The sequence below is a fragment of the Aspergillus ochraceoroseus genome (genome assembly GCF_002846915.1).
Source record: "Aspergillus ochraceoroseus IBT 24754 chromosome Unknown P175scaffold_11, whole genome shotgun sequence".
NCBI classification, from domain to species: Eukaryota; Fungi; Ascomycota; class Eurotiomycetes; order Eurotiales; family Aspergillaceae; genus Aspergillus; species Aspergillus ochraceoroseus.
This window is the reverse complement of record NW_024468486.1, coordinates 570,555-590,797: the sequence shown is the minus strand read 5'-3', so window position 1 is coordinate 590,797 and position 20,243 is coordinate 570,555. Positions and strand designations below refer to the sequence as shown.

The window sequence follows — 20,243 nt, the reverse complement described above, 5'->3', positions numbered from 1 at the left end:
AAGAAGAGGGTTCAGATGAAGAGAAGGAAGAGAAAATGAGGATGGAATTGATGAAAGAGAAGAAGAGGAGGAGAAAATCCGAAGCGAGGGGAAAAACAAGATATTTTTTTTTTCCTTTGGTGGGTCAAGGGATTAATTAATCACTCAACTTTATAAGAAGGAATTGACAATCTATAATTCTAGAAAAGAGAATAATAGTAATAACAGTTGTAGTATCTAGGAACAAGTGCTGCTGTGTAAATCATACCCCATATTCCAGTCAACTAGTTACATCTTGAGTCTTTTTTTAATAATCTGGGGAAGTAATTAATTAATATATCCACTTTTCTTTATATTAACTAACTAAAATAATCTAATTCTATGTCTTTGTTTCTGTCTCCGAATATCAGGTTACAGTAAAAAAAGAAGACAAAGAAATAAACCGAGTCCAGTCCCAGTCCCAGTAACTAATCGTAGTGGTGAAGAGCAAATCTGGATAACCGTGCGGAGAATTTCACGCCCTTTTGGATGCGATTTCGGCATTCACGAGGGATGCATTGCTGGATGCGATTCATCCAGGGAGGATTCGGACGGTCGAGGAGTTGAGAGGGCGCAGAATGGGCAGCGGCGGTTTCTTCTCAAGGATAGATCAGGATTGAAAACATCTGAACCCAGGCTTACCTTTCTTCAAGGCACTTTACAAAGAAAGCTACAATAAACACTGCATTTTCATAGCGTCATAAGTCCTAGCGGATGCCAGATCCTGTTCTTGTTCTTTCTTGCTTTTCGTTCCTGAACGGGTTAAACGGGTTGGTTGGTTGTTTTAGTTTTACATCAACCGAAATTTCTATAAACACAAATCATAAAGGGATCAACTGAATGATCGACATCATTCAAGATCAGAAAGGAGAAAAAGATATCACATCGAAACGAATGTAAGAAAGTAATGGACAGCAGAAAAACCAAAACCAAAATCAAAAATAAATCAGTTAATATACCATTCCACACCATGAAGTCGGCCCAGGCTAAACGCAGCCAACTCACCAAAGAAGTGACGGGACAGATCAATGGAAGTGTCGTCGCAGCCCATGCACTTGTCCACGACAGTACCAGTGACAGTAATGCCACCGTATTTGACGGTAACGGTCTTTCCGCAGTCGCTGTCAGTCATGATACCGACAGGGAGCGCAAGAACGTTTTCGGTTTCACCGTCGTTGGTGGTGCCGCAGCTGCTAGGAGCGCTAGCAGAGGTGGCAGTGTCGTAGTAAGTGACCTGGCCTGTGCAGGGGCTGCCCTCGGAGCAAGAACCGGAATATCCGCTGCTGCTGGTGGTGCCAGTAGACTCAGCCTGAGAAGTGGTGGTGGAAGTAGAGGTAGCAACAGTAGTAGTGGTAGTGGTAGTGGTGGTGGGCTGAGGGGCAACAGTTGTAGTAGTAGTAGACAAGGTAGTAGCCACCTCAGTGGGCACCAGCACCTCAGGGGCCTCCGTCTGAGTAGTAGTAGCAGCAGTAGTAGTAGTTGTGGATGTGGTGGTGGTACTGGTAGTAGTAGTAGTAGTAGTGCTAGTAGTGGTAGGTTGAGTGGTGGTGGTGGTGGTGCTAGTGGTAGTGCTTGCAACCTCAGGCTCAACCTGAGAAGGAGCAGTAGCAGTAGTCACGCTCTCCTCGATGATGGTGCTGGGAGGAGCGGTCTCGCCAGGGTAAATGGTGGTGGTAATGTCAACGGTGGTCCAAACAACAGTGGTCACAGTCTCCCACACAACAGTATCATCGCGCTTGTGGTTGTGCTGGTGGGCATGGCCGTGCTTGGGCGCAGCAGCGCTCATAGCCGCAAAGAGAGTGGCAGCAAGTGCAAGGGACTTGGAAAGGGGTGCCATGATGATGGTTTGAGAGAGTGGTAATTGCTGATTCCTGATCTTCTTGTGGTATATAATTGCGACGAAGGGACAAAGAAACTGACGAGGGTCAGTAGCAGCAGTAGTAACAGCAGCAGTAACAGCAAGGAATGAAGGGTGAAGTGATGACTGCACAGCAGATCGTGGACAAGACACCGATAGAGTGATTTAAGGAGTGAAAAAAAGGATAGAGAAAGAGAGTGACAGATGCTTGTCAGCAAGAGGACAAACGAGGCGAGGGAGAGAAGGATGTAGTTGAGAGGAAAAGAGAGAGAATTGAGGGGATGGAAAGACAGGAGACAAGCGGTATTTAATGCAGGTCTGGGCGGCGTATTAATTACGTGGGCCAATACGAGTGAACAAAGAGAAAATGTGGCCCAATGGGTGAATCTGGGCCCAAGACCCACAGGATACAAACCACAAAGCGGGCGCTTTTCAATACGATGACGCCGAGATCTTGCACATACTTTTTCAGGGTCGGGCCGATTACCATCGATCAGTCGACAGAACTACATGTAGTTAACTGTTATACACTGCATCTTATATACTTAGGATGACACTCAACATCATGATGCATTCTCAGATACCTACAGGTTCGAGATGATATTGAATCACCAAGTCGGAGGACCCGGAATCTCACTTCACAAAGCACCAAATCTGACTGGTTCGCCTCCCAGTCTGGACTCTGGATTTTATTCGACGGCCCCCCAAGGGTGGTAAGTTTGTTAGCGCAACTGCTCTAAAAACCACTGGGAATCACTAACGCCAGGGGGATCAGCATTCAGCGTTCGGCATTCGCCCAGAACGAACAGAAAACTCGGTGCCTGAAGCCACAGCCTTTAGCTGCAGTGGTGGTGATTCGACACCTCCTCTGACGTGGGCCGTGGACTCGACAGTGGACACTGGAGGGCCTGGACACTGGACAGTCTCGGACTCTTGAGACCTCTCAGGGAATTTCGCCTCCCGCCCACTTTTTGCATCTTGTGATGGTTCTGGCCTTCCTTGGCCGATTGGTTGAACCGCGAGGTTTCAGACACACACCGTCCGTCCGAGTCAGCAGCGGGGGCGGTTGTAGCTTTTCCGTCCGGTAGTAGACTCGTCGGAGTGGGTATTATCGTGTTGTAGCCAAGCCACTGATACTTTAGGTTGGAGTCTGGCAATTTCAGTAGGGCAGAAAGATCGTTCTCCAGACTAGAGTCGATTTAGATTGAGATGCGAATTCCAGGATTCAGGTACCGTAGTCCGTACGCTCGGAGAGAATACTACTAGTAAGAGAAAAATTCTCCTCCTCCCTCCGTTACAGACTTGGTTGGACGCGCTCAGCCGTCACCCCCTTCTGCTGCTCTGCATGAAAACTGTGCTGTATCCACTCACAGTCCTCTGGTACGCACATTGGAATCAGATTCGGAATCCGAGAATCGCCTGCAGGATTACAATTTCCCCCACTTGAAGACTTTTCACCAATAACCCTTTCGAATCCCACTCCAATAAATTTTTACCACCAGGCAAAAGAAAAAGAAAACGAGAGAGAAAGTTTCAGTAAAGAAATGTGTACCATAAATGCCTAATCCGAGTAATCTACCTAACTATGTAAACTTTGTAAAAAAAAAAAAAAAAAAAAAAAAAAAAATCAAGTAGCCATTATCCATCCGACATAAGAACGAACCAGCCAGGGTCTTCCTATGCAACTGCATACATATAGTATAACTAGTGCCTGGCTTGTAGTAATAAACAATTTGCATCAAAAGGTCATAGTGCAAAACAAACAGGAAATAATCATAAAAAAGAAGAAAAAAGTATCCATCGACTCATGATATACATAGAAAAAACGTACCAAAGATTAGATAACACACGCCATCCCGCAGGAACATCGATATAAGGGCAAGGGGGGATGGATGTGGATTAGCCCTGGCACATGAGGCAGGCCTCCTTGTTCTCAATGCTGCAAGCAAGGACCTTCTGCGAGTAAATATCATTCTCGCGGTCCTCGCTGTCCTTTTTCTCATCCTCGTCCTTGACTTCACCGTTGGCTTGACCAACGGAGTTGTCGGTCGCAAGGGTGCGTGGGCTAGCATACTCCCCACCATCCTTGCCGTTCTCCCCGTGTTCATTCACCTCCTCCGTAGAAGTACGGGGAATCGCGGAGTAAGTGGTGGCTGCAGCCCCCGTGGCACGCTTCTTATACAAAGCGTTGACCCGTGCGACGTTGGTGTCAGCAACCTTCAATTGCTCCTGGTCGACAGTGAATTGAATAGGGGCAGTTGCAGCCATGGTACGCAGGTAGTACATGCCGGTCTTTAAACCCATCTTCCAGCCAGCGAAGTGCATGCTAGTAAGCTTGCCCATGGTGGGCTCCTTCAGATGGATATTGAGCGACTGGGACTGGTCAATGAAGGCACCACGGTCAGCAGCCATCTCCAGGATCCGGCGCTGGGAAATCTCCCACACGGTCTTGTATAGAGCCTTGATGTCCGAGGGAATATTCGGGATGTTCTGAACGGAACCACTGTCGGCAATGATACGGTTCTTCATGTTGTCGGACCAGAGGCCAAGGTCGACTAGATCCTTCAGCAACCAGGGGTTGACAACTTGGAACTCGCCCGCAAGGACACGGCGAGAGTAGATGTTCGAGGTGTAAGGCTCGAAGCACTCGTTAAAGCCAAGGATTTGACTGGTGCTGGCGGTGGGCATAGGAGCAACCAGAAGACTGTTGCGCACACCAGTCTGGGCAATCTTCGCCTTTAACGCGGACCAATCCCACAGATCGGTAGGGGTGCGATCCCACATGTCATACTGGAGAATACCCTGGGAAACTGGGGAACCTTCGTAGGTTTCATAGGTGCCATATTCCTTGGCCAAGTCAGACGAAGCAGTCAAAGCACCGTGGTAGATGGTTTCGAAAATTTGGGTATTGAGCTGCTTAGCCTCAGCAGAATCGAAAGGCAGACGCAAGGCAAGGAATGCATCGGCCAGACCGTTAACACCGAGGGCAATTGGACGGTGACGCATGTTGCTCTTCTTAGCCTCGGGAACAGGGTAGTAGTTGATATCAATGATCTTGTTCAAGTTGCGAACCAAGACCTGCACGACTTCATGCAATCTACCGAAGTCATACTCGCCACGGGCAGCATCAACAAAGGTAGGAAGCGCAAGCGAAGCCAGGTTGCAGACAGCAACCTCATCAGGAGCACTGTATTCAATAATCTCAGTGCAAAGGTTGGAGCTGCGGATAGTTCCCAGATTCTTCTGGTTACTCTTCTTGTTACAAGCATCCTTATACAGCATGAAGGGGTTTCCAGTTTCAGTCTGGGCCTCCAGAATAGCATACCAAAGCTTCTGGGCCTTAATAGTGCGGCGACCACGGCCTTCCTTCTCGTACCTACTTCTGGTTAGCATTGGAATGCACAAAATGCACGCAGGGAAAGTACTTTTCGTAAAGAGCATCGAACTCGTCGCCGTAGACATCAGCCAAGCCAGGGGCCTCGCTAGGGCAGAAGAGGGTCCAGTCACCGTTGGCCTCAACCCGCTTCATGAACAGATCAGGAGTCCAGAGAGCGTAGAACAAATCACGAGCTCTGACTTCTTCCTTTCCGTGGTTCTTACGGAGGTCCAAGAACTCAAAGACATCGGAGTGCCAAGGCTCCAGATAAATGGCAAATGCACCTGGACGCTTGTTTCCACCCTGGTCAACGTATCTAGCAGTGTTATTGAACACGCGCAGCATGGGAACAATTCCATTGGATGAGCCATTGGTACCGCCAATGTAAGAACCTGTGGCACGAATGCGATGGACGTTGAGACCAATACCACCGGCAGTCTTGGAAATCATAGCACACGTCTTCAGTGTGTCGTAGATGCCCTCAATGCTGTCCTCCTTCATGTCAACCAAGAAGCAGGATGCCAGCTGAGGCTGGGGGGTACCAGCATTGAACAGAGTGGGGGAAGCATGTGTGAAGTACTTCTGGGACATGAGGTTGTAGGTTTCAAGGGCCTTCTCAATGTCATTGCCGTGAATTCCAACGGCAACACGCATCAGGAGGTGTTGGGGACGCTCGGCAACCTTGCCATTGAGACGCAATAGGTAAGAACGCTCAAGGGTTTTGAAACCAAAGTAGTTGTAGTTAAAGTCCCGGTCGTACACAATAGCGGAGTTGAGCTCATCCGCATGTTTCATGACGATTTCATATGTTTCTTTTGAGATCATAGGAGCAGACTTCTTGTTCTTGGGGTTGACATAGTGGTAGAGATCTGAGATAACCAGAGAGAACTGCTTCCTTGTCTGCTTGTGGAGGTTGGAAACTGCTATACGAGCGGCCAGGATAGCATAGTCTGGATGTGTGACGGTCATATACGCCGCAGTCTCGGCAGCCTGTGAAGAGAAAAGTGTCAGCGTCGGTCTCTTTCCTTTTCTTTTCTTTTCTTTTTTTTTTTTTGCCTTGGTGAAAACTTTTGGGCAACGTACCAAGTTATCGAGCTCAACGGTAGTGACACCCTGGTAGACACCAGAGATGACCTTCTGGGTGATAGCAGCAGCATCAACGTGTTCAGGGTCAAGTCCGTAACACAGCCTCGACACACGAGCCGTGATCTTGTCGAATTGTACGCGTTCTTTGCGTCCATCTGTGTGATTAATAATGCATTAGTAGGGCTTCTACAGTGAGTGACAACGGCTCTGAGGGTGCAGGAATCTGAATAACGAAACATATAGACTCAGGCGGAGCAAAGACTCAGGCGGAGCAAAGACAAAAGCCAGAAGTATTCAACTTGATTCAACATACCTCTCTTGTAGACAAACATCTTGAAGGGTAACGGGAGAGACCCGAGGAGTTAAGAGGAACGAAAAGGCTGTGAAAGAGGGGGGATATCGATAAGAGGTATTAAAATTAGGACACGTAGACTCGAGAATGTTTAAGGACGAAGAGAAAAGAGGAGATCGGGTGTGAAAGTGAAGGGATATCCCCTGGATAGGTGCTGAGGGGAGGATGAGAAGGAGAGAGAGACTGGAGGGGCACGAAAGCTGGTAGATATTTGATGTCGCCCCAGCAAAACGCGTTGCCGGTGGATATCAACGCGAATTTTCGTGTTCGGGCTAAATGGGCTCCCCTTGCAAACCCTGCCGGTACGGAGGACGGAAACGCGCCAAGTAGAAATATCACGTGACAATATTGTCGCGCTCTGTTGCGTCCGTCACGAGGACAAGTCGACGTTTATAATGTTTATATTGAATTTAATGCCTATAACTACGTCGCCATTACGGTGGAGACTTTGACATCGTCTTTCACATTTAGAATCAGTGGGCTACAAGTGCGGAATTATAAACCTGGAGCTTTGTTTATAGCGTGCTCATAGATCGCAAGGTTGTATTCCAGTATGCAAGTCCTAATCGATTAATGGAACATGAATTGAAAAAAAAAAAAAGATATGCCTCAAATATATTCTGGAAAAGCTTGTCCAGGTATCAAATATAATACACAGCAATCAAAGTGTCTTTAAAGTGTGGCTGCGAAGCCGAGGAAAACCACGGCAGCAAAGGCAGCAGCAGAGACCTGTTTGTCGGACGAAGCACTCGAGTGGGTTTGGCTAGCAGTTGGAGTGGTTGAGACAATGCCCGAGGCAGAAGTCGAGCTAGAGGCGGAAGCAGTGGTGGTGGTAAAGCCGGTAGAGGTGCTAGAGCCAGAATCGGTAGTCGAGGTGCTGTTGCTGGACGCGGAGGTGGAAGTGGACTTGATGGCTGTAGGGAGAAGGTTAATTCATAAACTGCTTTCCTATATGAGCCAGAGAGACAAACCAATCTTGTAGCCACCGGTGGAACAAGTGCTCTGGAAGTACTCTAAAGCATCTTGAGCATCGGAGCCGCACAAATCATGGATGCGGGACTGAACAGCATCGCCGTTCGTGACACAGACGGCCTTGAGGTTGGCTGGATCGGATTGGGCGCTGTTCGACATCGTTAGCTAAGAGTGCTTACGGATCCATCTCGATATCAGCATGTAAATATGGCGAGGCGTACCCCACAGCGGAAAGCAGACAGGAAGGAGTGCCAGTCGCAACGACAAGATTGCTAAGGGCGAAAAGAGCGACGAGCAGGGAGGACTTGGTGAAGAACATTTTGGCGTTGAATAGTCGAAGGATAAATAACACGCAATCCGATCAACGGGTTAAGGGGAATCAATCAAACGACGGCGGTAGGATTCGGGGGTTGAAATGAGTGTGGTGTAGGTAGGTAGTGAAAGAGTGACTGGATATGGTGGGGGGTAAAGACTGTAAGAGATGATGAAAATGAGAGAGAGAGAAAGGTCTGCAAAAGAGAGTGACAGACAACAATAAGAGGCAAGAAAGAGATAGATGATGAAGTCAAGATCTTGACTGAAGTTGGGGGACGAACGAGGCGGGAATTGAAGGGGGGACGAGACCCTCATCACAGGGCGGTTTCACCCAATGGGGGCACTACTGGCCCTGCCGATCGCTCTCTCTTTCTCCCGGTAATTTATTAGTTATTTTATTTAATCTGACTTCCCTGAGCCCGTTTGTTTTCCACACTTACCGTCTACTACTACTAATTTATTTTATTTGGTGGATCCTCTGCACACTCTGATGGAAAATAACAGGGACCCTTGAGGGTGTACGGAGTACCTACCTAAGGTATCCGTAATGCACAATTAATTATCCCATTGTTCGATTTTGGGAGAAGCAAATAAGATTACAGGGTTTTTACATCATTTTCTTCTGTTAATATTTCCGTCTTAGTATTGCCTACTACTGTGTAGGTCCCAACTCATTAAATCTTCGATGCAATCTCAAGGGTTTAATTTCTTCTGTCCTAAATATAGACAGACCCCTCCAAGAGGCAAGACTCGAATACCATCCATAATACTAGTACTTCATCATTTCGAAATTATACTCACGCCAATATGCTAGTGATACGAGAATAATTCAATAAAACAGTTTCAATCATTCAAGATCCTCCCCCCGTACCGAGCTCACTTGTCCCACTCGGGGTCATAGTAGCTGTGGATGATTTCCTGCACATCCAACTGAAAATCCACGATCTCCTTCCCATTCACAAGATCATTCTCCTTTGCCCGTTTATCCGCCTCTTTCTCATCCCTTGCAATCCCAGCTTGAACATGTCGCCGGATTAACCTCTGTCGAGCCGTTTCAAAATCTACCTCCACAAACCAAAGCTCATCCATTAATTTCGCTGCCGAGCTCCACGGCTCCTTATTCAAACTTAGATAGTTCCCCTCGAAGAAAATCACCCGCCTGCTCGCCGGGATCGGTATATCATTATCCACAGGATCCTTCACGGCATGATCAAAACTCGGTGCGTATAAGGCCTGCGTCTCTCCTGTCAACGGCTCCCGCAAAGCACGCACTAACACGAGAAATTTCTCCCCGTCGAATGTAAATGCCGCGCCTCGTCGAGCAACAGCGTACTCAGGGTCGGGCATTTCTGCAAGCTGTGCCCTTGTGAAATGATATCCATCCATGGGGATGGCGGTTGCAATTAGCCCCTGGTTCTGGCTCTTCTGCTGGGCACTGTAGATTTGATTGATACGTTTGGCCATTATCATGGCCAGTCCGGTTTTCCCAGACCCTGGTATCCCGCTGACTGCTATCATTAAGCGGGCATTGTCTGGGGTGTTTTGGAATCTCTCTGGAATTTTTTTTTAATTCGTTAATTTTTTTTTTTTTTTTTTCACCAGCATTAGTGCGGAGCTCGGTAGTCTGGTTTGTGAAGAAATTGAATAGCGATGTTTCATGACTTACCCCAGATCTTGTCAACTAGTCTGGCTACTTGGGATTCCATTGTGGATGTGATAAGGAGGAGAAAAGAGGAGCTGAATCGAGATAGAGAAAGCCGTGATATCAGACTATCAGGGACAAAATACCCAAGGGTCTCAAGTCATGCGCCGTCTCTGATCATTGAAGCATTCAGGATGGTGGTGATGACAGCGTAAACGAGGGGCTTTGAATCGGTCTTGTATATGTGATTTGAATCTCTGACTAAATGAGTCTTGCTGTTGAGCAAAATTAAGGTATTTCGGATGAAAGATGGTATGTATATCCTCATGGACACAATGGATGGAAGCTATCGAGATAAATACCTAGACGCGGTGGGCGGGGCTGGTGGTCGTCAGAGTGGGGTACAGACAACTCTGGAGGCCAGAGAGCTGGACCACCGACGAGAGGGGTCTTACTTTGTATATCCCAGCCTTTAGAATAAAAGCTCCAATGTGATCAAAATATGTTCTAATCGATGGGTTAATGACTCTCCCACCCAAGCGTTTTGTCGAATCCGGGATTAACTACTAGTATATGGACGGCTCATTGTGGGAGTATTTGGACCTCCATTGTGTCTCGTAGTCCTCCTAACGAGCTTTAAGAAGCCTTTGCAAATCAAGGTCTTCAGGCTATTCCCAACATTTTTAATCTCAGACCTCACTAACCTTCGAACAAATTGCTTCACTTCATGGGGTTGTTTCTGTTTATATCTTTGAGTCTTCTCAGACATTCCCATGCGTCTGTCTACTCGTAAAATCTCACTGCCACTACTTAATCTCCATTTGTGAGGGTCAGTTACTCCAAGATACTTAGGACAAGAAATGCCTAAAAACAGGGGCCATTCATTCGTCCATCATTGCATTTTCAAAATCCTGTGACCACGCCTATGTGCGTCATCCAGATCCTCAATAAGCAAGAAAATACCTAAATATGGATACAGCGAAACCAAATATTGTGCATGGGAACCAAACCTTAGTTCTAGGAGAGGTAGCTTATATGACCTCCAGGCTGGTCCTCAAAGCCCCCAAAAAAACATGTTTAATAAAGGCCAACACCAGAAAACGCCATGAGACCGTTCCCGCTAAACGTGCACAACTCAAACATCTTCCCCCAAGATGAAAATAAAGTTAAAGAATTTCAATAGTTAACACAAAAGAAGAAGGATAAGAAAAAAAAAAGGCAGATTTTACCTCCGTCGAAGGGGACCATCGGTTGAATTTGAGTCATCGTTTGCAGACGCCCTCTGACCAATGATGCGAGACAGTCCTGCTGCCGCCCACCAGTCATCAGGAATATCCTCCCGACGAGCCAGTCGGTCTAGGATAGCCTGCATCTGATGCAAATCCTGATCGGTTGAAGAGTCTGAGAATGCAAAAGAGATTGCGGGAATGGGAGCGTGATTGTGGAGGGCCGACTGCAGATTATGTGAGCGTCTCATCGACTCGACTTGACGCATCCGACGGCGGTAGCGCCGGAAGAGCGAATCTTGGGTAATCTCAGTTTCCGACTCGGTCTCGGAATCGGTGGAGCTTGGATAGTCGCATGGATTCGGGTATTCTGGATAAGGATCAAGAATCATTTGCACCGCGGCAGCATTACTTTGTATGGAATTCTGAAGGGCTTCGAGCGACGATGCAGAGGTTCTCAATGTCCCACTGTGTGACCCATTTGTCCCAGAAGCAGAGGCGGAAGTGAAGGAGGAATCCGCACTCGGGAGATTGGTGTCCGGGGTTATGGTAGTTAGGAGTGTTTCCCAGGCATCATTTGCCTGATCGTCATCCAGGCTCACGCTTCGTTGGCGATCGCCCAACCCATCTACCGGTACTTCGCGGCCCGCGAGGTTCGCTTCGTTGATAGAGCGCTGGCCAACGCGACGTAGCAAGGGAATCGTCGAAAGGTCTCCAGGGGCCTCTGGTCGAGGCAGAGACGAAAAGCGAAAAATTTCCGGATTCCCCAATGGTGTTAAGGCTCTGTGATAGGCGATGGCGGGAGCGAATCGTGGCGTGAAATGAGGGGGGTCCTGGAAATCCGATCGATTATTTGTATCGCTCGCAGACGAGGAATGCGAAGATAGGTTGGGTAGCGCCGAGGGCCGCGGTATTCTCAAACGTTGACCGGGACGACTGTGACGGAGGGCATCGTGCAGTAACCGCTGACCAGCCTCCCGCCGACTGGAATCTGACAGGCTACTGGTCAGATCAAAAGGATCCCCACCAAGGGCGGGATTTTGAATAGGAGGATGTACGTGGCGCGGCAAGCCATTCGACTCGCGATCAATCTCATCTACGAGCGGACGAGGGAAAGGTGAGCGCAAAGTTGCGCTCCGAAAAGCGGAACCACCGTAGCGTGAGGGACGGCGAACATTGGCCTGGCGACGGATCGCAGAACGTGCAAATGCACTGGGATCCTTGACAGGACTAGTTTTAGTGGCCTCGGCAGAAGAGGGCTCACGGTACATACTGTAGAGATATCAGTCATGACAGCTGTTCCGTGCGCTATGCGGTGCGAGGGAGCGCGTATAATGCCGAGGCGACGCAGACAAAACGCCTTAGGGGAAAAACTGGGACGAACTCACGGGATACCCATCTCTGTATGGAATCCGCAGATTAAAGACTAAAATGCAGATTTAAAGAACCACCGGGGAAAGACGTCACACCCAGGACCACACGAGAATCGACGCGATAGACCAAAAGAGGATGCGACGATGGGGGCGGCGGCGGGGAGGGAGCGACAGCGTTTGTTGATGGAGAAACGGGCGAGATTGGAGTTTGCTCGGAAGGGTAAAAAGCGGAGGCGAAAAAGCGGACATGGCGCCTGAGGCCTCCTTTTCTTGTCGTGCTCCTAAAGTACGTGTATGGATATTCTGACTCAGCGTGCGGATATTCCCCTCCTTAACCACGTAGTGATGTTTCCCTCGGGAAATTCTGTGCTTCGGTAGGTAAAGGATTTTACACTTATTTCCCAAGTGATGGAGTATTTCGCCTTTTCACTTCCACAGACCATGTATGGTAGTACAGTTAGGTAGTAATTAATACATTCTTTAATGCCTGTTCAAATTCAAGAGATACAAGCATGGATTGTACTCCGTACCTACCGAGGTAATAGAGGAATCGACACCTCAGGCACCATATCTTATCGGCGGACTTTAATAAGGTCTTTTCCCGAACAACCAGATCAACCCAACCCCGAGGAAATTCTTGAAAGCAACCTACCGATCCACGCCTTCTGTGGCTTCCTCCCCTTCCTGATCATGAAGTTTGGCCTTGAATCAATATCGAGCAACGTATATCCAGAGGAATGATCGAACTCGGCCTAAACCGCATTTCCCGTCTCGTCCAACAGAGCCCACTGTCTTGGAAGGCTATTCATATTGCGGGCACGAATGGCAAAGGTTCGATTAGCGCATACCTATCCCATCTCCTCACCGCTGGGGGAGTTCGCTGTGGCCGATTTACCTCCCCTCATTTAATAGACCGCTGGGATTGTATCACTATCGGTGAGCGGGTGGTCCAAGAATCTCTATTCCGACAGATCGAGGAGAGAGTCAAGCAGCGGGATCAAAGCCTGGGCATTGGAGCGAGCGAGTTCGAACTGTTAACAGCAACGGCCTTTGAGATCTTCAACCATGAGCAAGTCGAGGTTGGTGTGGTTGAGGTTGGCATGGGTGGCCGCTTGGATGCTACAAATATCCTGAATAATGTGCTGGTGTCGGTGATTGCGAAGATCGGTCTGGATCACCAGGCTCTGTTAGGAGATACAATCGAAGCAATTGCTAGGGAGAAGGCAGGGATCTTAAAGCATGCGGTTCCATGCGTGGTTGACGGCACCAACTCTCCGGAAACTATAGATACCATTAAAAGCCGGATTGCAGACCTTGGTCTTGATGCGACTTTCGTCTACCCAGATGCACCAGATAGCCAGTTACCATCCCTAGGGAATCTTTTCAAAACCCTTGATTTACAGACTCATCAGAAGGCGAATATGTCAGGTGCAGCAGCAGCTCTAAAGATCGCCTTTTCGAAAATCCGCCCCGGAATTGATGTCGACGCCCTAATCCCTCAACTCTCGTCCACAGTGTGGCCCGGTCGTCTGCAAAGCATCGTTCTAGAACCTCTCGTCTCTCGAAAAGAACCCGTTTTACTTGACGGTGCGCACAATACCCAGTCTGCGGAGGTCCTCGGGGAGTATGTTGACCGCAAATTGCGCACGTCGGGTAAAAGCGTGACTTGGGTTATCGCAGCATCGCATGGAAAGGACATTACACCGCTGTTTCACTCGATCATTAGACCGAGCGATACTGTTGCAACAACGGAGTTTGGCCCTGTGGACGGAATGCCTTGGGTCAAAGCAGCAGACTCCGAAGAACTGGCTTCGTGCGTTCAATCAATCCAAGGAATTAGTCAGGTGCAGGCATTTGGAAAAGATATTCCCCGTGCAATTGACTGGGCATCTAAGCAGGCAGATGGCGCTCCTTTGGTTATTGCAGGTAGCCTTTACCTGGTCTCAGATGTCCTCCGTCTCCTGAGAGAAGCAAAATAATTAAGAACCTCAACTGAAACATATGAACAATGCCTCCCTTTAGATACCCATCAAGGACTAACCGCCTTCTGATTTATTGTAATATAAAGTCATGAATAAATCCAAGTAATTCATGAATGTTTTTCTCTACATGTGACTTGGACTTCCTACAGCGTTGTCTATATTTTAAAGCTTTGCAGTACATAAATTCAATCCACATCTCTACTACAACCTAACTATAATAAAATATCTCGCGTCTCAGTTCATTCTGCCTCATGGATTGTTCATGTTTTAAGAGCACCATTACGCTGATAAGGCTGATCGGAGATACAAAAGCACCCGGTCGCTGCTGCGTCATGCCCCGAACAAGTGGCGGGCTGTGGAGAAGGGGAGCGAGTCCAAAACACCCACTAAGTTACTGCGTTCAGCTTAGCAGGCACAGCTGTAGGTAAGATTTCCTATTTGATTTCTATGATTCAACGTTGGCTCTTGCAGATTCATTAACAGTCTAGGCTTTTGACTGAGATACCTAGGTAGAGGACCAGCATCTAATGTGCATTGACGCGTTTCTGCAGCGCGGCTTTGTGGGTGAAAGCACTACTGTATGTCCCTTTTTTTTTTTTTAACTGGTCTGCAAAAGATAGAGGGAGTCATGTCAAGTTCCCTGCAGCACAATTCTTATATCATACCCTTATATCACTGACCCCTTACGAGAGCTACTGACAAGATACCCCGCTGAATAGCAAATGTCGTGATATGAACGACCCGATCGATACCCTGGCACCTGCCTTTTTCCTCTCCTCCGTTCGCTCCGCTTTCGAGATTCTACGGTCCAAAGCAATCGTCTTATTTTTAAAAGAGACCAATTTGGCAAAATACTACTCTCCATTCTGACCGGTGATGGTATCTCGATCCAACGAGGGGGCCGAGGGGCTCCCTCCGTCTTCCAAGACGCCTGGTACCCCGGCAAAGGCACGGCTCACGAGACTGGGTTCCAGCCCATCAAAACGAGAGGAAAAGACAAAGGACGATAGGATGATAAAATCCTCGGCAAAGGATGTTGCGGAGCTGAAAGATTTTGTACGGCGTTGGCCCCCTTGTGTTCAGCTGGGTATAGGAAACTGACGCTTTCTTTTTCAAGCAACTCGGCGACTGCTTGGGTAGAGGTGCGTTTGGGTCGGTGTATAGGGCGCTCAACTGGAATACGGGGGAAACTGTTGCTGTGAAGCAAATAAAGCTTGCGGATCTTCCTAAGAGTGAGCTGCGCGTCATCATGGTATGATCCATTACTCTGTGATCTCTCCCCGTCCTCGCTAACGTTTACTGGTCCAGCTGGAAATTGATCTCCTTAAGAATTTAGATGTGAGATACTAGCTTTGCTAACCCACAATTCCAATCCAGGGGCTCAAACTGACTTCGATAAACACAGCATCCAAACATTGTCAAGTACCATGGATTCGTCAAATCCGCCGAAACTCTAAACATTATTCTCGAGTACGTTTTACTTCACATGGCCAGGATAGACAGTAGCTGACGGTTTAGATATTGCGAGAATGGCTCTTTGCACTCTATCGCCAAGAATTTTGGCCGTTTCCCAGAGACCCTGGTAGGAGTGTACATGTCCCAGGTCCTTCATGGACTCCTTTACCTGCACGAGCAAGGTGTTATACATAGAGATATCAAGGGCGCAAATATCCTTACTACAAAGGAGGGTCTGGTCAAGCTTGCGGATTTCGGTGTGGCTAGTCGAACCACCGGATTAAGTGAATCAAGCGTTGTTGGTACCCCGTACTGGATGGCCCCCGAGGTGATTGAACTGTCGGGTGCCACAACGGCATCAGATATATGGAGTCTTGGTTGTACCGTCATTGAGCTTCTTGAAGGGAAACCTCCATACTATAACCTGCAGCCTATGCCGGCTCTTTTCCGGATTGTCAACGATGACCACCCGCCTCTACCCCAAGGCGCCTCTCCGGTGAGTCTCATCTAGGGCGTGTTCCTTTTTTTCTTACTCATCCATATCTAGGCTGTCAAAGACTTCTTGATGCAGTGTTTCCAAAAGGACCCCAACCTTCGCGTATCCGCCAAAAAGCTTCTTAAGCACCCTTGGATTGTTAATGCTCGAAGATCAGATTCCATCGTCCCTAAGAAGTCGACCGAATATGAAGAAGCTGTGAAAAGTGTCCAAGAGTGGAATGAAGCTTTACGTTCTCCTGAAACAGGTACACTCAGAAAGGGGGTAAGATATGACAATCAAAACCCAGCATCTTTGCGCCTGGATATTGGCCAGGCTCGCCAGACACCTACAAAGGACACTCTCCCAAGTCCTGTCTCCAGAAGTGTGGCAGATCGATTCCGGTCCCCTGTGTCAGCGGAAGAAGATAACTGGGATGATGACTTTGCTACTGCTATCTCGCCGAGTGCTTTACAGCTACCTCACCTTCGGCCACATGACAACTTCGGAGGCATGCTTTCCTCGGAGAAGCTCAAAGCTTTCGCTTCACTTGATGGGACAGTTCTCAGGTCGGACGATAGTTTCGAAGAATTTGAAGACCCTTTTGGAAGGTCCTTGCAGCCCGGGGATCCAGATCCCTTGAAAACGATTCGCCCATTCTCATCCCAGCAGACAGGTACAGGAAACGCAAATTTCCAAAATATACCCCGTGGTCAGCCTGCTAAGAATTCAATCGCCCCAGGCAATGTGCCAATCCTACAAAATCCAGTATCGCCAATGAGGCAGTCGCGCCCAGCGTCCTTTTACCAAGAGAACTCTGTAGAGGATTACTCTGATCTTATAAAGGCAAACGAAGACGTTTTGGACCGTAAACTTAGTGCTTTTCAGGTGTGCACCATGGAGCCGGCTGCTCGATAAAGTAATGATCTAACTTTTACTAGGAAACCGACGAAGACGCAGATTTTCTGGACCTGGAGACATCGAATGAGGTTACTCATTACCATGGCTCTTCCGAACACGCAGAAGACCAGCAGCCTCAATTAAGAAAGCAAATTTCCGTTAAGCGCCATCGCTCAGCAATAGAAATTCAGCGTTATGCGGAGAATGAAACCGATGAAGATTTTTCGGACATTCTAGGCGCTGATGAAGTGACACTGGATAAGTCAGATAGCGACGAAAGCTCAGAAAAGAGCACTCTGATGCTAAATTCCAAATTATCTAACAACTCCTGGCTTGGAGACCAGGATGATGAGGATGATCCCTTTGCGCAGCTTGAGGAAGGGCTAGATGAAATGGACCTAGAAGCCAATATTGCACGTGATAAGTACGCTCGACTACGAAACCAAGTTGAGGGGCTTGTGGACTCCTTGAAAACCTCTCAAGATGAAGAGGTACTTGGAGAAATCGCGCAACAGCTTCTAGCTATCTTCTACGATTTTCCCGAAACCAAGAACATCATCATCAGCGCTCACGGTATGTTGCCGATACTGGAGATTCTTGATCTATGTCGGCGGAGAGACACCACATTATGTCTACTCAGAATAGTCAACGCAATCATCTACGACGATTATGAGGTACAAGAGAACCTCTGCTTTGTGGGAGGCATCCCGATTATCAACGAGTTTGCCTCGAAGAAGTACCCAAGGGAAATACGACTTGAGGCTGCAGCTTTCGTTCAACAGATGTATCAAACATCAACCCTCACACTTCAAATGTTTGTCAGCGCGGGAGGTCTTAATGTCCTGGTTGAGTTCTTGGAGGATGATTATGAAGATGAACGAGACCTAGTTCTAGTAGGAGTGAACGGTATCTGGAGCGTTTTTGAATTACAGGTGAGTTTACCGACATAATTATGGATAACTGACAGGCTGACAACAGCAGGGCTCGACTCCGAAGAATGACTTTTGCAGGATTTTGTCTCGTAGCTCTGTTTTGGATCCTTTGTCTCTTGTGTTGAGTCGAGTGTTGGACGAAGAAGGAGAATTGGCCGAGATCGTAGAGGGCCGCATCGCAAACATCTTCTTTATTTTTTCGCAGGCCGAGAACCATGTTAAGGAGATGGTTGCTGAGCGTACGGTTCTACATAGTAAGTATAACAACCACAGTTCTAATCACTTTCTTTCAACTAACAGTGTCATTAGGGGTGTTAAAAGAGTTGAAACGCATGACACCTTCTCACCAGATTACAATGCTCAAATTTATCAAGAATCTATCCATGTTATCCACAACTCTTGATTCCCTCCAGAATTCAAACGCCATCGACGTGCTCGCAGACCTCTTGAGATCCACCATCAAGCGCCCCCATTTCCGGGAGGTTTCGAACCAAATCTTGAATACAATCTATAACATGTGTCGCCTTAATAAATCCCGGCAAGAGGATGCTGCCCTTAATGGCATTGTGCCTCTGCTTCAGAAGATTGTGAAAACTGAACGACCGTTAAAGGAGTTTGCATTGCCAATTCTTTGTGACATGGCACACTCCGGGAAGGTTGGCCGTCGGGAATTATGGCGCAACAAGGGTCTCGCTTTCTATATCTCCTTACTCTCTGATCCATATTGGCAGGTTACAGCTTTGGATGCCATTTTCATATGGTGAGTATCACTACCCTCGAACCAAATTCCTCGCTCTAATAATTGTCACAGGTTACAAGAAGAAACAGCCAAGGTCGAGGAACACCTGTTGGATAACCGCCATGACAAACCTTCTTTTACGGATGCTATTGTCAGATGCTTGACGTTGTCGAAGGCAAATGCTTTCGAAAATCTTTTGGAGCCTCTTCAAAAACTTCTAAGGCTCAGCCCTCCCATCGCTTCGACTCTCGCCCGGCCAGACCTATTCACCAGGATCGGACAGAAGTTGCATCACAACAAGGCTGCAGTTCGTTTAAACCTTCTCCGTATTATATCCAGCATCTGCGACTCAAGTGAGGAGCAGGGCGGACTGCTCGCCAAATATGGCCTCTTGGATGCGATTCGAGAACTTGAGCATGATCCCGCCATTCTTGTTCGGGATATGGCTGGAAAGCTTATACAATCGAATGAGCGAAGCGAATCGTATAATCTAGCTAAGCGCAAACCTGCTGTACGGCGGGGAAGCACATCTACAACACCACCCGGTCTCCTCACAAACCAGTCTGCACCCTCCACTCCCCAGATAACTAGACCAAGCCAATCAAAGGGATATTTTGATGCTCGGGAGAGCCAACGACATCCACGAACAGCACTAAGCAGTTCAGCACTGGCACTTCGTCCCGGGAGCAGAGATGGGGTAGCCCCGGGTGTTACGCCCGGCATGAATGGGAGTGCTGGTGCGTCAAGGAGTAGGTTATCTCGGGGGATCTCTCATAGACTCTCGCATGTCGATTTACTAGCCGAAGACGACGCCCGACCCCCAAGCTCGGTATCTCGTCGGCATTCAGTCCTCCCACGGCGCCGACGGCTGACACAGCTGGAGTCAGAACGGGCACCATAGTTGGCAGGTTCAAGCCTTTTATCTTCAACCCCTTTCTGCTAGCTTTCCTTCCGCGAGTTTCAATTGTTGCAACTTTGAGTGTCAGGGTCCAATAATGTATCGCATTGTACGGGCGCAATGGAGTTTTTCTTCTCTGGGTTTTGTCGTATTTCTGTTTGTCACTGCGCGTGCTTTCCTTGTTTGAGGATATTCTAGCAATCCTGGTCTAGAGAGTGCGGATTGTTTTCCATCATCTGCTGAGGATCATGCGCATGTACATAGCATTCGTCTCGGAAATATTGCCAGTGTTCAATCATAAATAACCCTTCACGCCGTGTAAGATTAAAAAGAAGGCAGACAGAACAGTAACTGTATAGATGTAGATAGACGTCATGTGAGGGTCAAAGTTCCCATCCTGTTGCTACTATTTCCGCTTTTGCTTCAGACTTTCGGTCATATTTTATTCTCCCTCCCTGGGTCTAATAACTAATAGTGCATATTTTCTCCTCTCTCGGGCCATGAAGATCCCCGATTGTATGGAAACAAGCACCGTGCCATTCGGTCGCGGCGAGTCCCGGGGTGAAAATGCCACGAACAGCACTGCAACGGCCACGGGATAATTTTTGTTTCTTCCGCCCTCATCGCTTCCTCCCATCTCATTC

General features: G+C 48.0%; 9 protein-coding genes across 9 annotated transcripts; 3 read left to right on the top strand and 6 right to left on the bottom strand.

The window, feature by feature from the left end:
- Positions 1-964: 964 nt before the first annotated feature.
- P175DRAFT_0496518 (RlpA-like double-psi beta-barrel domain-containing protein) lies at positions 965-1,855 on the bottom strand (the record flags this gene model as incomplete). Its single annotated transcript, XM_040896127.1, has 1 exon — positions 965-1,855. The coding sequence occupies one exon, from the start codon at positions 1,853-1,855 to the stop codon at positions 965-967; it is 891 nt and encodes a 296-aa protein (XP_040748754.1).
- Positions 1,856-3,391: 1,536 nt separating this feature from the next.
- Positions 3,392-3,695, bottom strand: P175DRAFT_0108290 (uncharacterized protein). Its single transcript, XM_040892348.1, has one exon. It carries the CDS (start codon positions 3,613-3,615, stop codon positions 3,460-3,462), a length of 156 nt encoding a protein of 51 aa, XP_040748753.1. The 5' UTR covers positions 3,616-3,695; the 3' UTR covers positions 3,392-3,459.
- On the bottom strand, positions 3,475-6,924 carry P175DRAFT_0505122 (ribonucleotide-diphosphate reductase subunit RNR1). Its single transcript, XM_040898024.1, has 4 exons — positions 6,652-6,924; positions 6,336-6,493; positions 5,302-6,242; positions 3,475-5,252 (listed from the first exon to the last, which is right to left on the bottom strand). Exons 1-4 carry the CDS (start codon positions 6,668-6,670, stop codon positions 3,776-3,778), a joined length of 2,595 nt encoding a protein of 864 aa, XP_040748752.1. The 5' UTR covers positions 6,671-6,924; the 3' UTR covers positions 3,475-3,775.
- A 283-nt stretch (positions 6,925-7,207) lies between these two features.
- P175DRAFT_0561043 (putative GPI anchored cell wall protein) lies at positions 7,208-8,350 on the bottom strand. Its single transcript, XM_040901018.1, has 3 exons — positions 7,884-8,350; positions 7,662-7,810; positions 7,208-7,604 (listed from the first exon to the last, which is right to left on the bottom strand). Exons 1-3 carry the CDS (start codon positions 7,979-7,981, stop codon positions 7,363-7,365), a joined length of 489 nt encoding a protein of 162 aa, XP_040748751.1. The 5' UTR covers positions 7,982-8,350; the 3' UTR covers positions 7,208-7,362.
- A 294-nt stretch (positions 8,351-8,644) lies between these two features.
- P175DRAFT_0561042 (kinase-related protein) lies at positions 8,645-9,956 on the bottom strand. Its single transcript, XM_040901017.1, has 2 exons — positions 9,644-9,956; positions 8,645-9,530 (listed from the first exon to the last, which is right to left on the bottom strand). The coding sequence occupies exons 1-2, from the start codon at positions 9,681-9,683 to the stop codon at positions 8,854-8,856; spliced, it is 717 nt and encodes a 238-aa protein (XP_040748750.1). The 5' UTR covers positions 9,684-9,956; the 3' UTR covers positions 8,645-8,853.
- Positions 9,957-10,491: 535 nt separating this feature from the next.
- Positions 10,492-10,811, top strand: P175DRAFT_0108254 (uncharacterized protein). The gene has a single exon (XM_040892347.1). It carries the CDS (start codon positions 10,589-10,591, stop codon positions 10,775-10,777), a length of 189 nt encoding a protein of 62 aa, XP_040748749.1. The 5' UTR covers positions 10,492-10,588; the 3' UTR covers positions 10,778-10,811.
- P175DRAFT_0505120 (uncharacterized protein) lies at positions 10,737-12,341 on the bottom strand. Its single transcript, XM_040898023.1, has one exon. The coding sequence runs from the start codon at positions 12,114-12,116 to the stop codon at positions 10,845-10,847; it is 1,272 nt and encodes a 423-aa protein (XP_040748748.1). The 5' UTR covers positions 12,117-12,341; the 3' UTR covers positions 10,737-10,844.
- Positions 12,342-12,788: 447 nt separating this feature from the next.
- On the top strand, positions 12,789-14,402 carry P175DRAFT_0467269 (dihydrofolate synthase). The gene has a single exon (XM_040894935.1). The coding sequence runs from the start codon at positions 12,956-12,958 to the stop codon at positions 14,195-14,197; it is 1,242 nt and encodes a 413-aa protein (XP_040748747.1). The 5' UTR covers positions 12,789-12,955; the 3' UTR covers positions 14,198-14,402.
- A 192-nt stretch (positions 14,403-14,594) lies between these two features.
- On the top strand, positions 14,595-20,052 carry P175DRAFT_0467267 (serine/threonine-protein kinase). Its single transcript, XM_040894934.1, has 12 exons — positions 14,595-14,624; positions 14,689-14,778; positions 14,920-15,256; positions 15,318-15,452; positions 15,509-15,538; positions 15,606-15,670; positions 15,719-16,151; positions 16,203-17,018; positions 17,072-17,962; positions 18,012-18,216; positions 18,272-18,722; positions 18,774-20,052. Exons 3-12 carry the CDS (start codon positions 15,077-15,079, stop codon positions 19,600-19,602), a joined length of 4,035 nt encoding a protein of 1,344 aa, XP_040748746.1. The 5' UTR covers positions 14,595-14,624; positions 14,689-14,778; positions 14,920-15,076; the 3' UTR covers positions 19,603-20,052.
- The last annotated feature ends 191 nt before the right edge of the window (positions 20,053-20,243 follow it).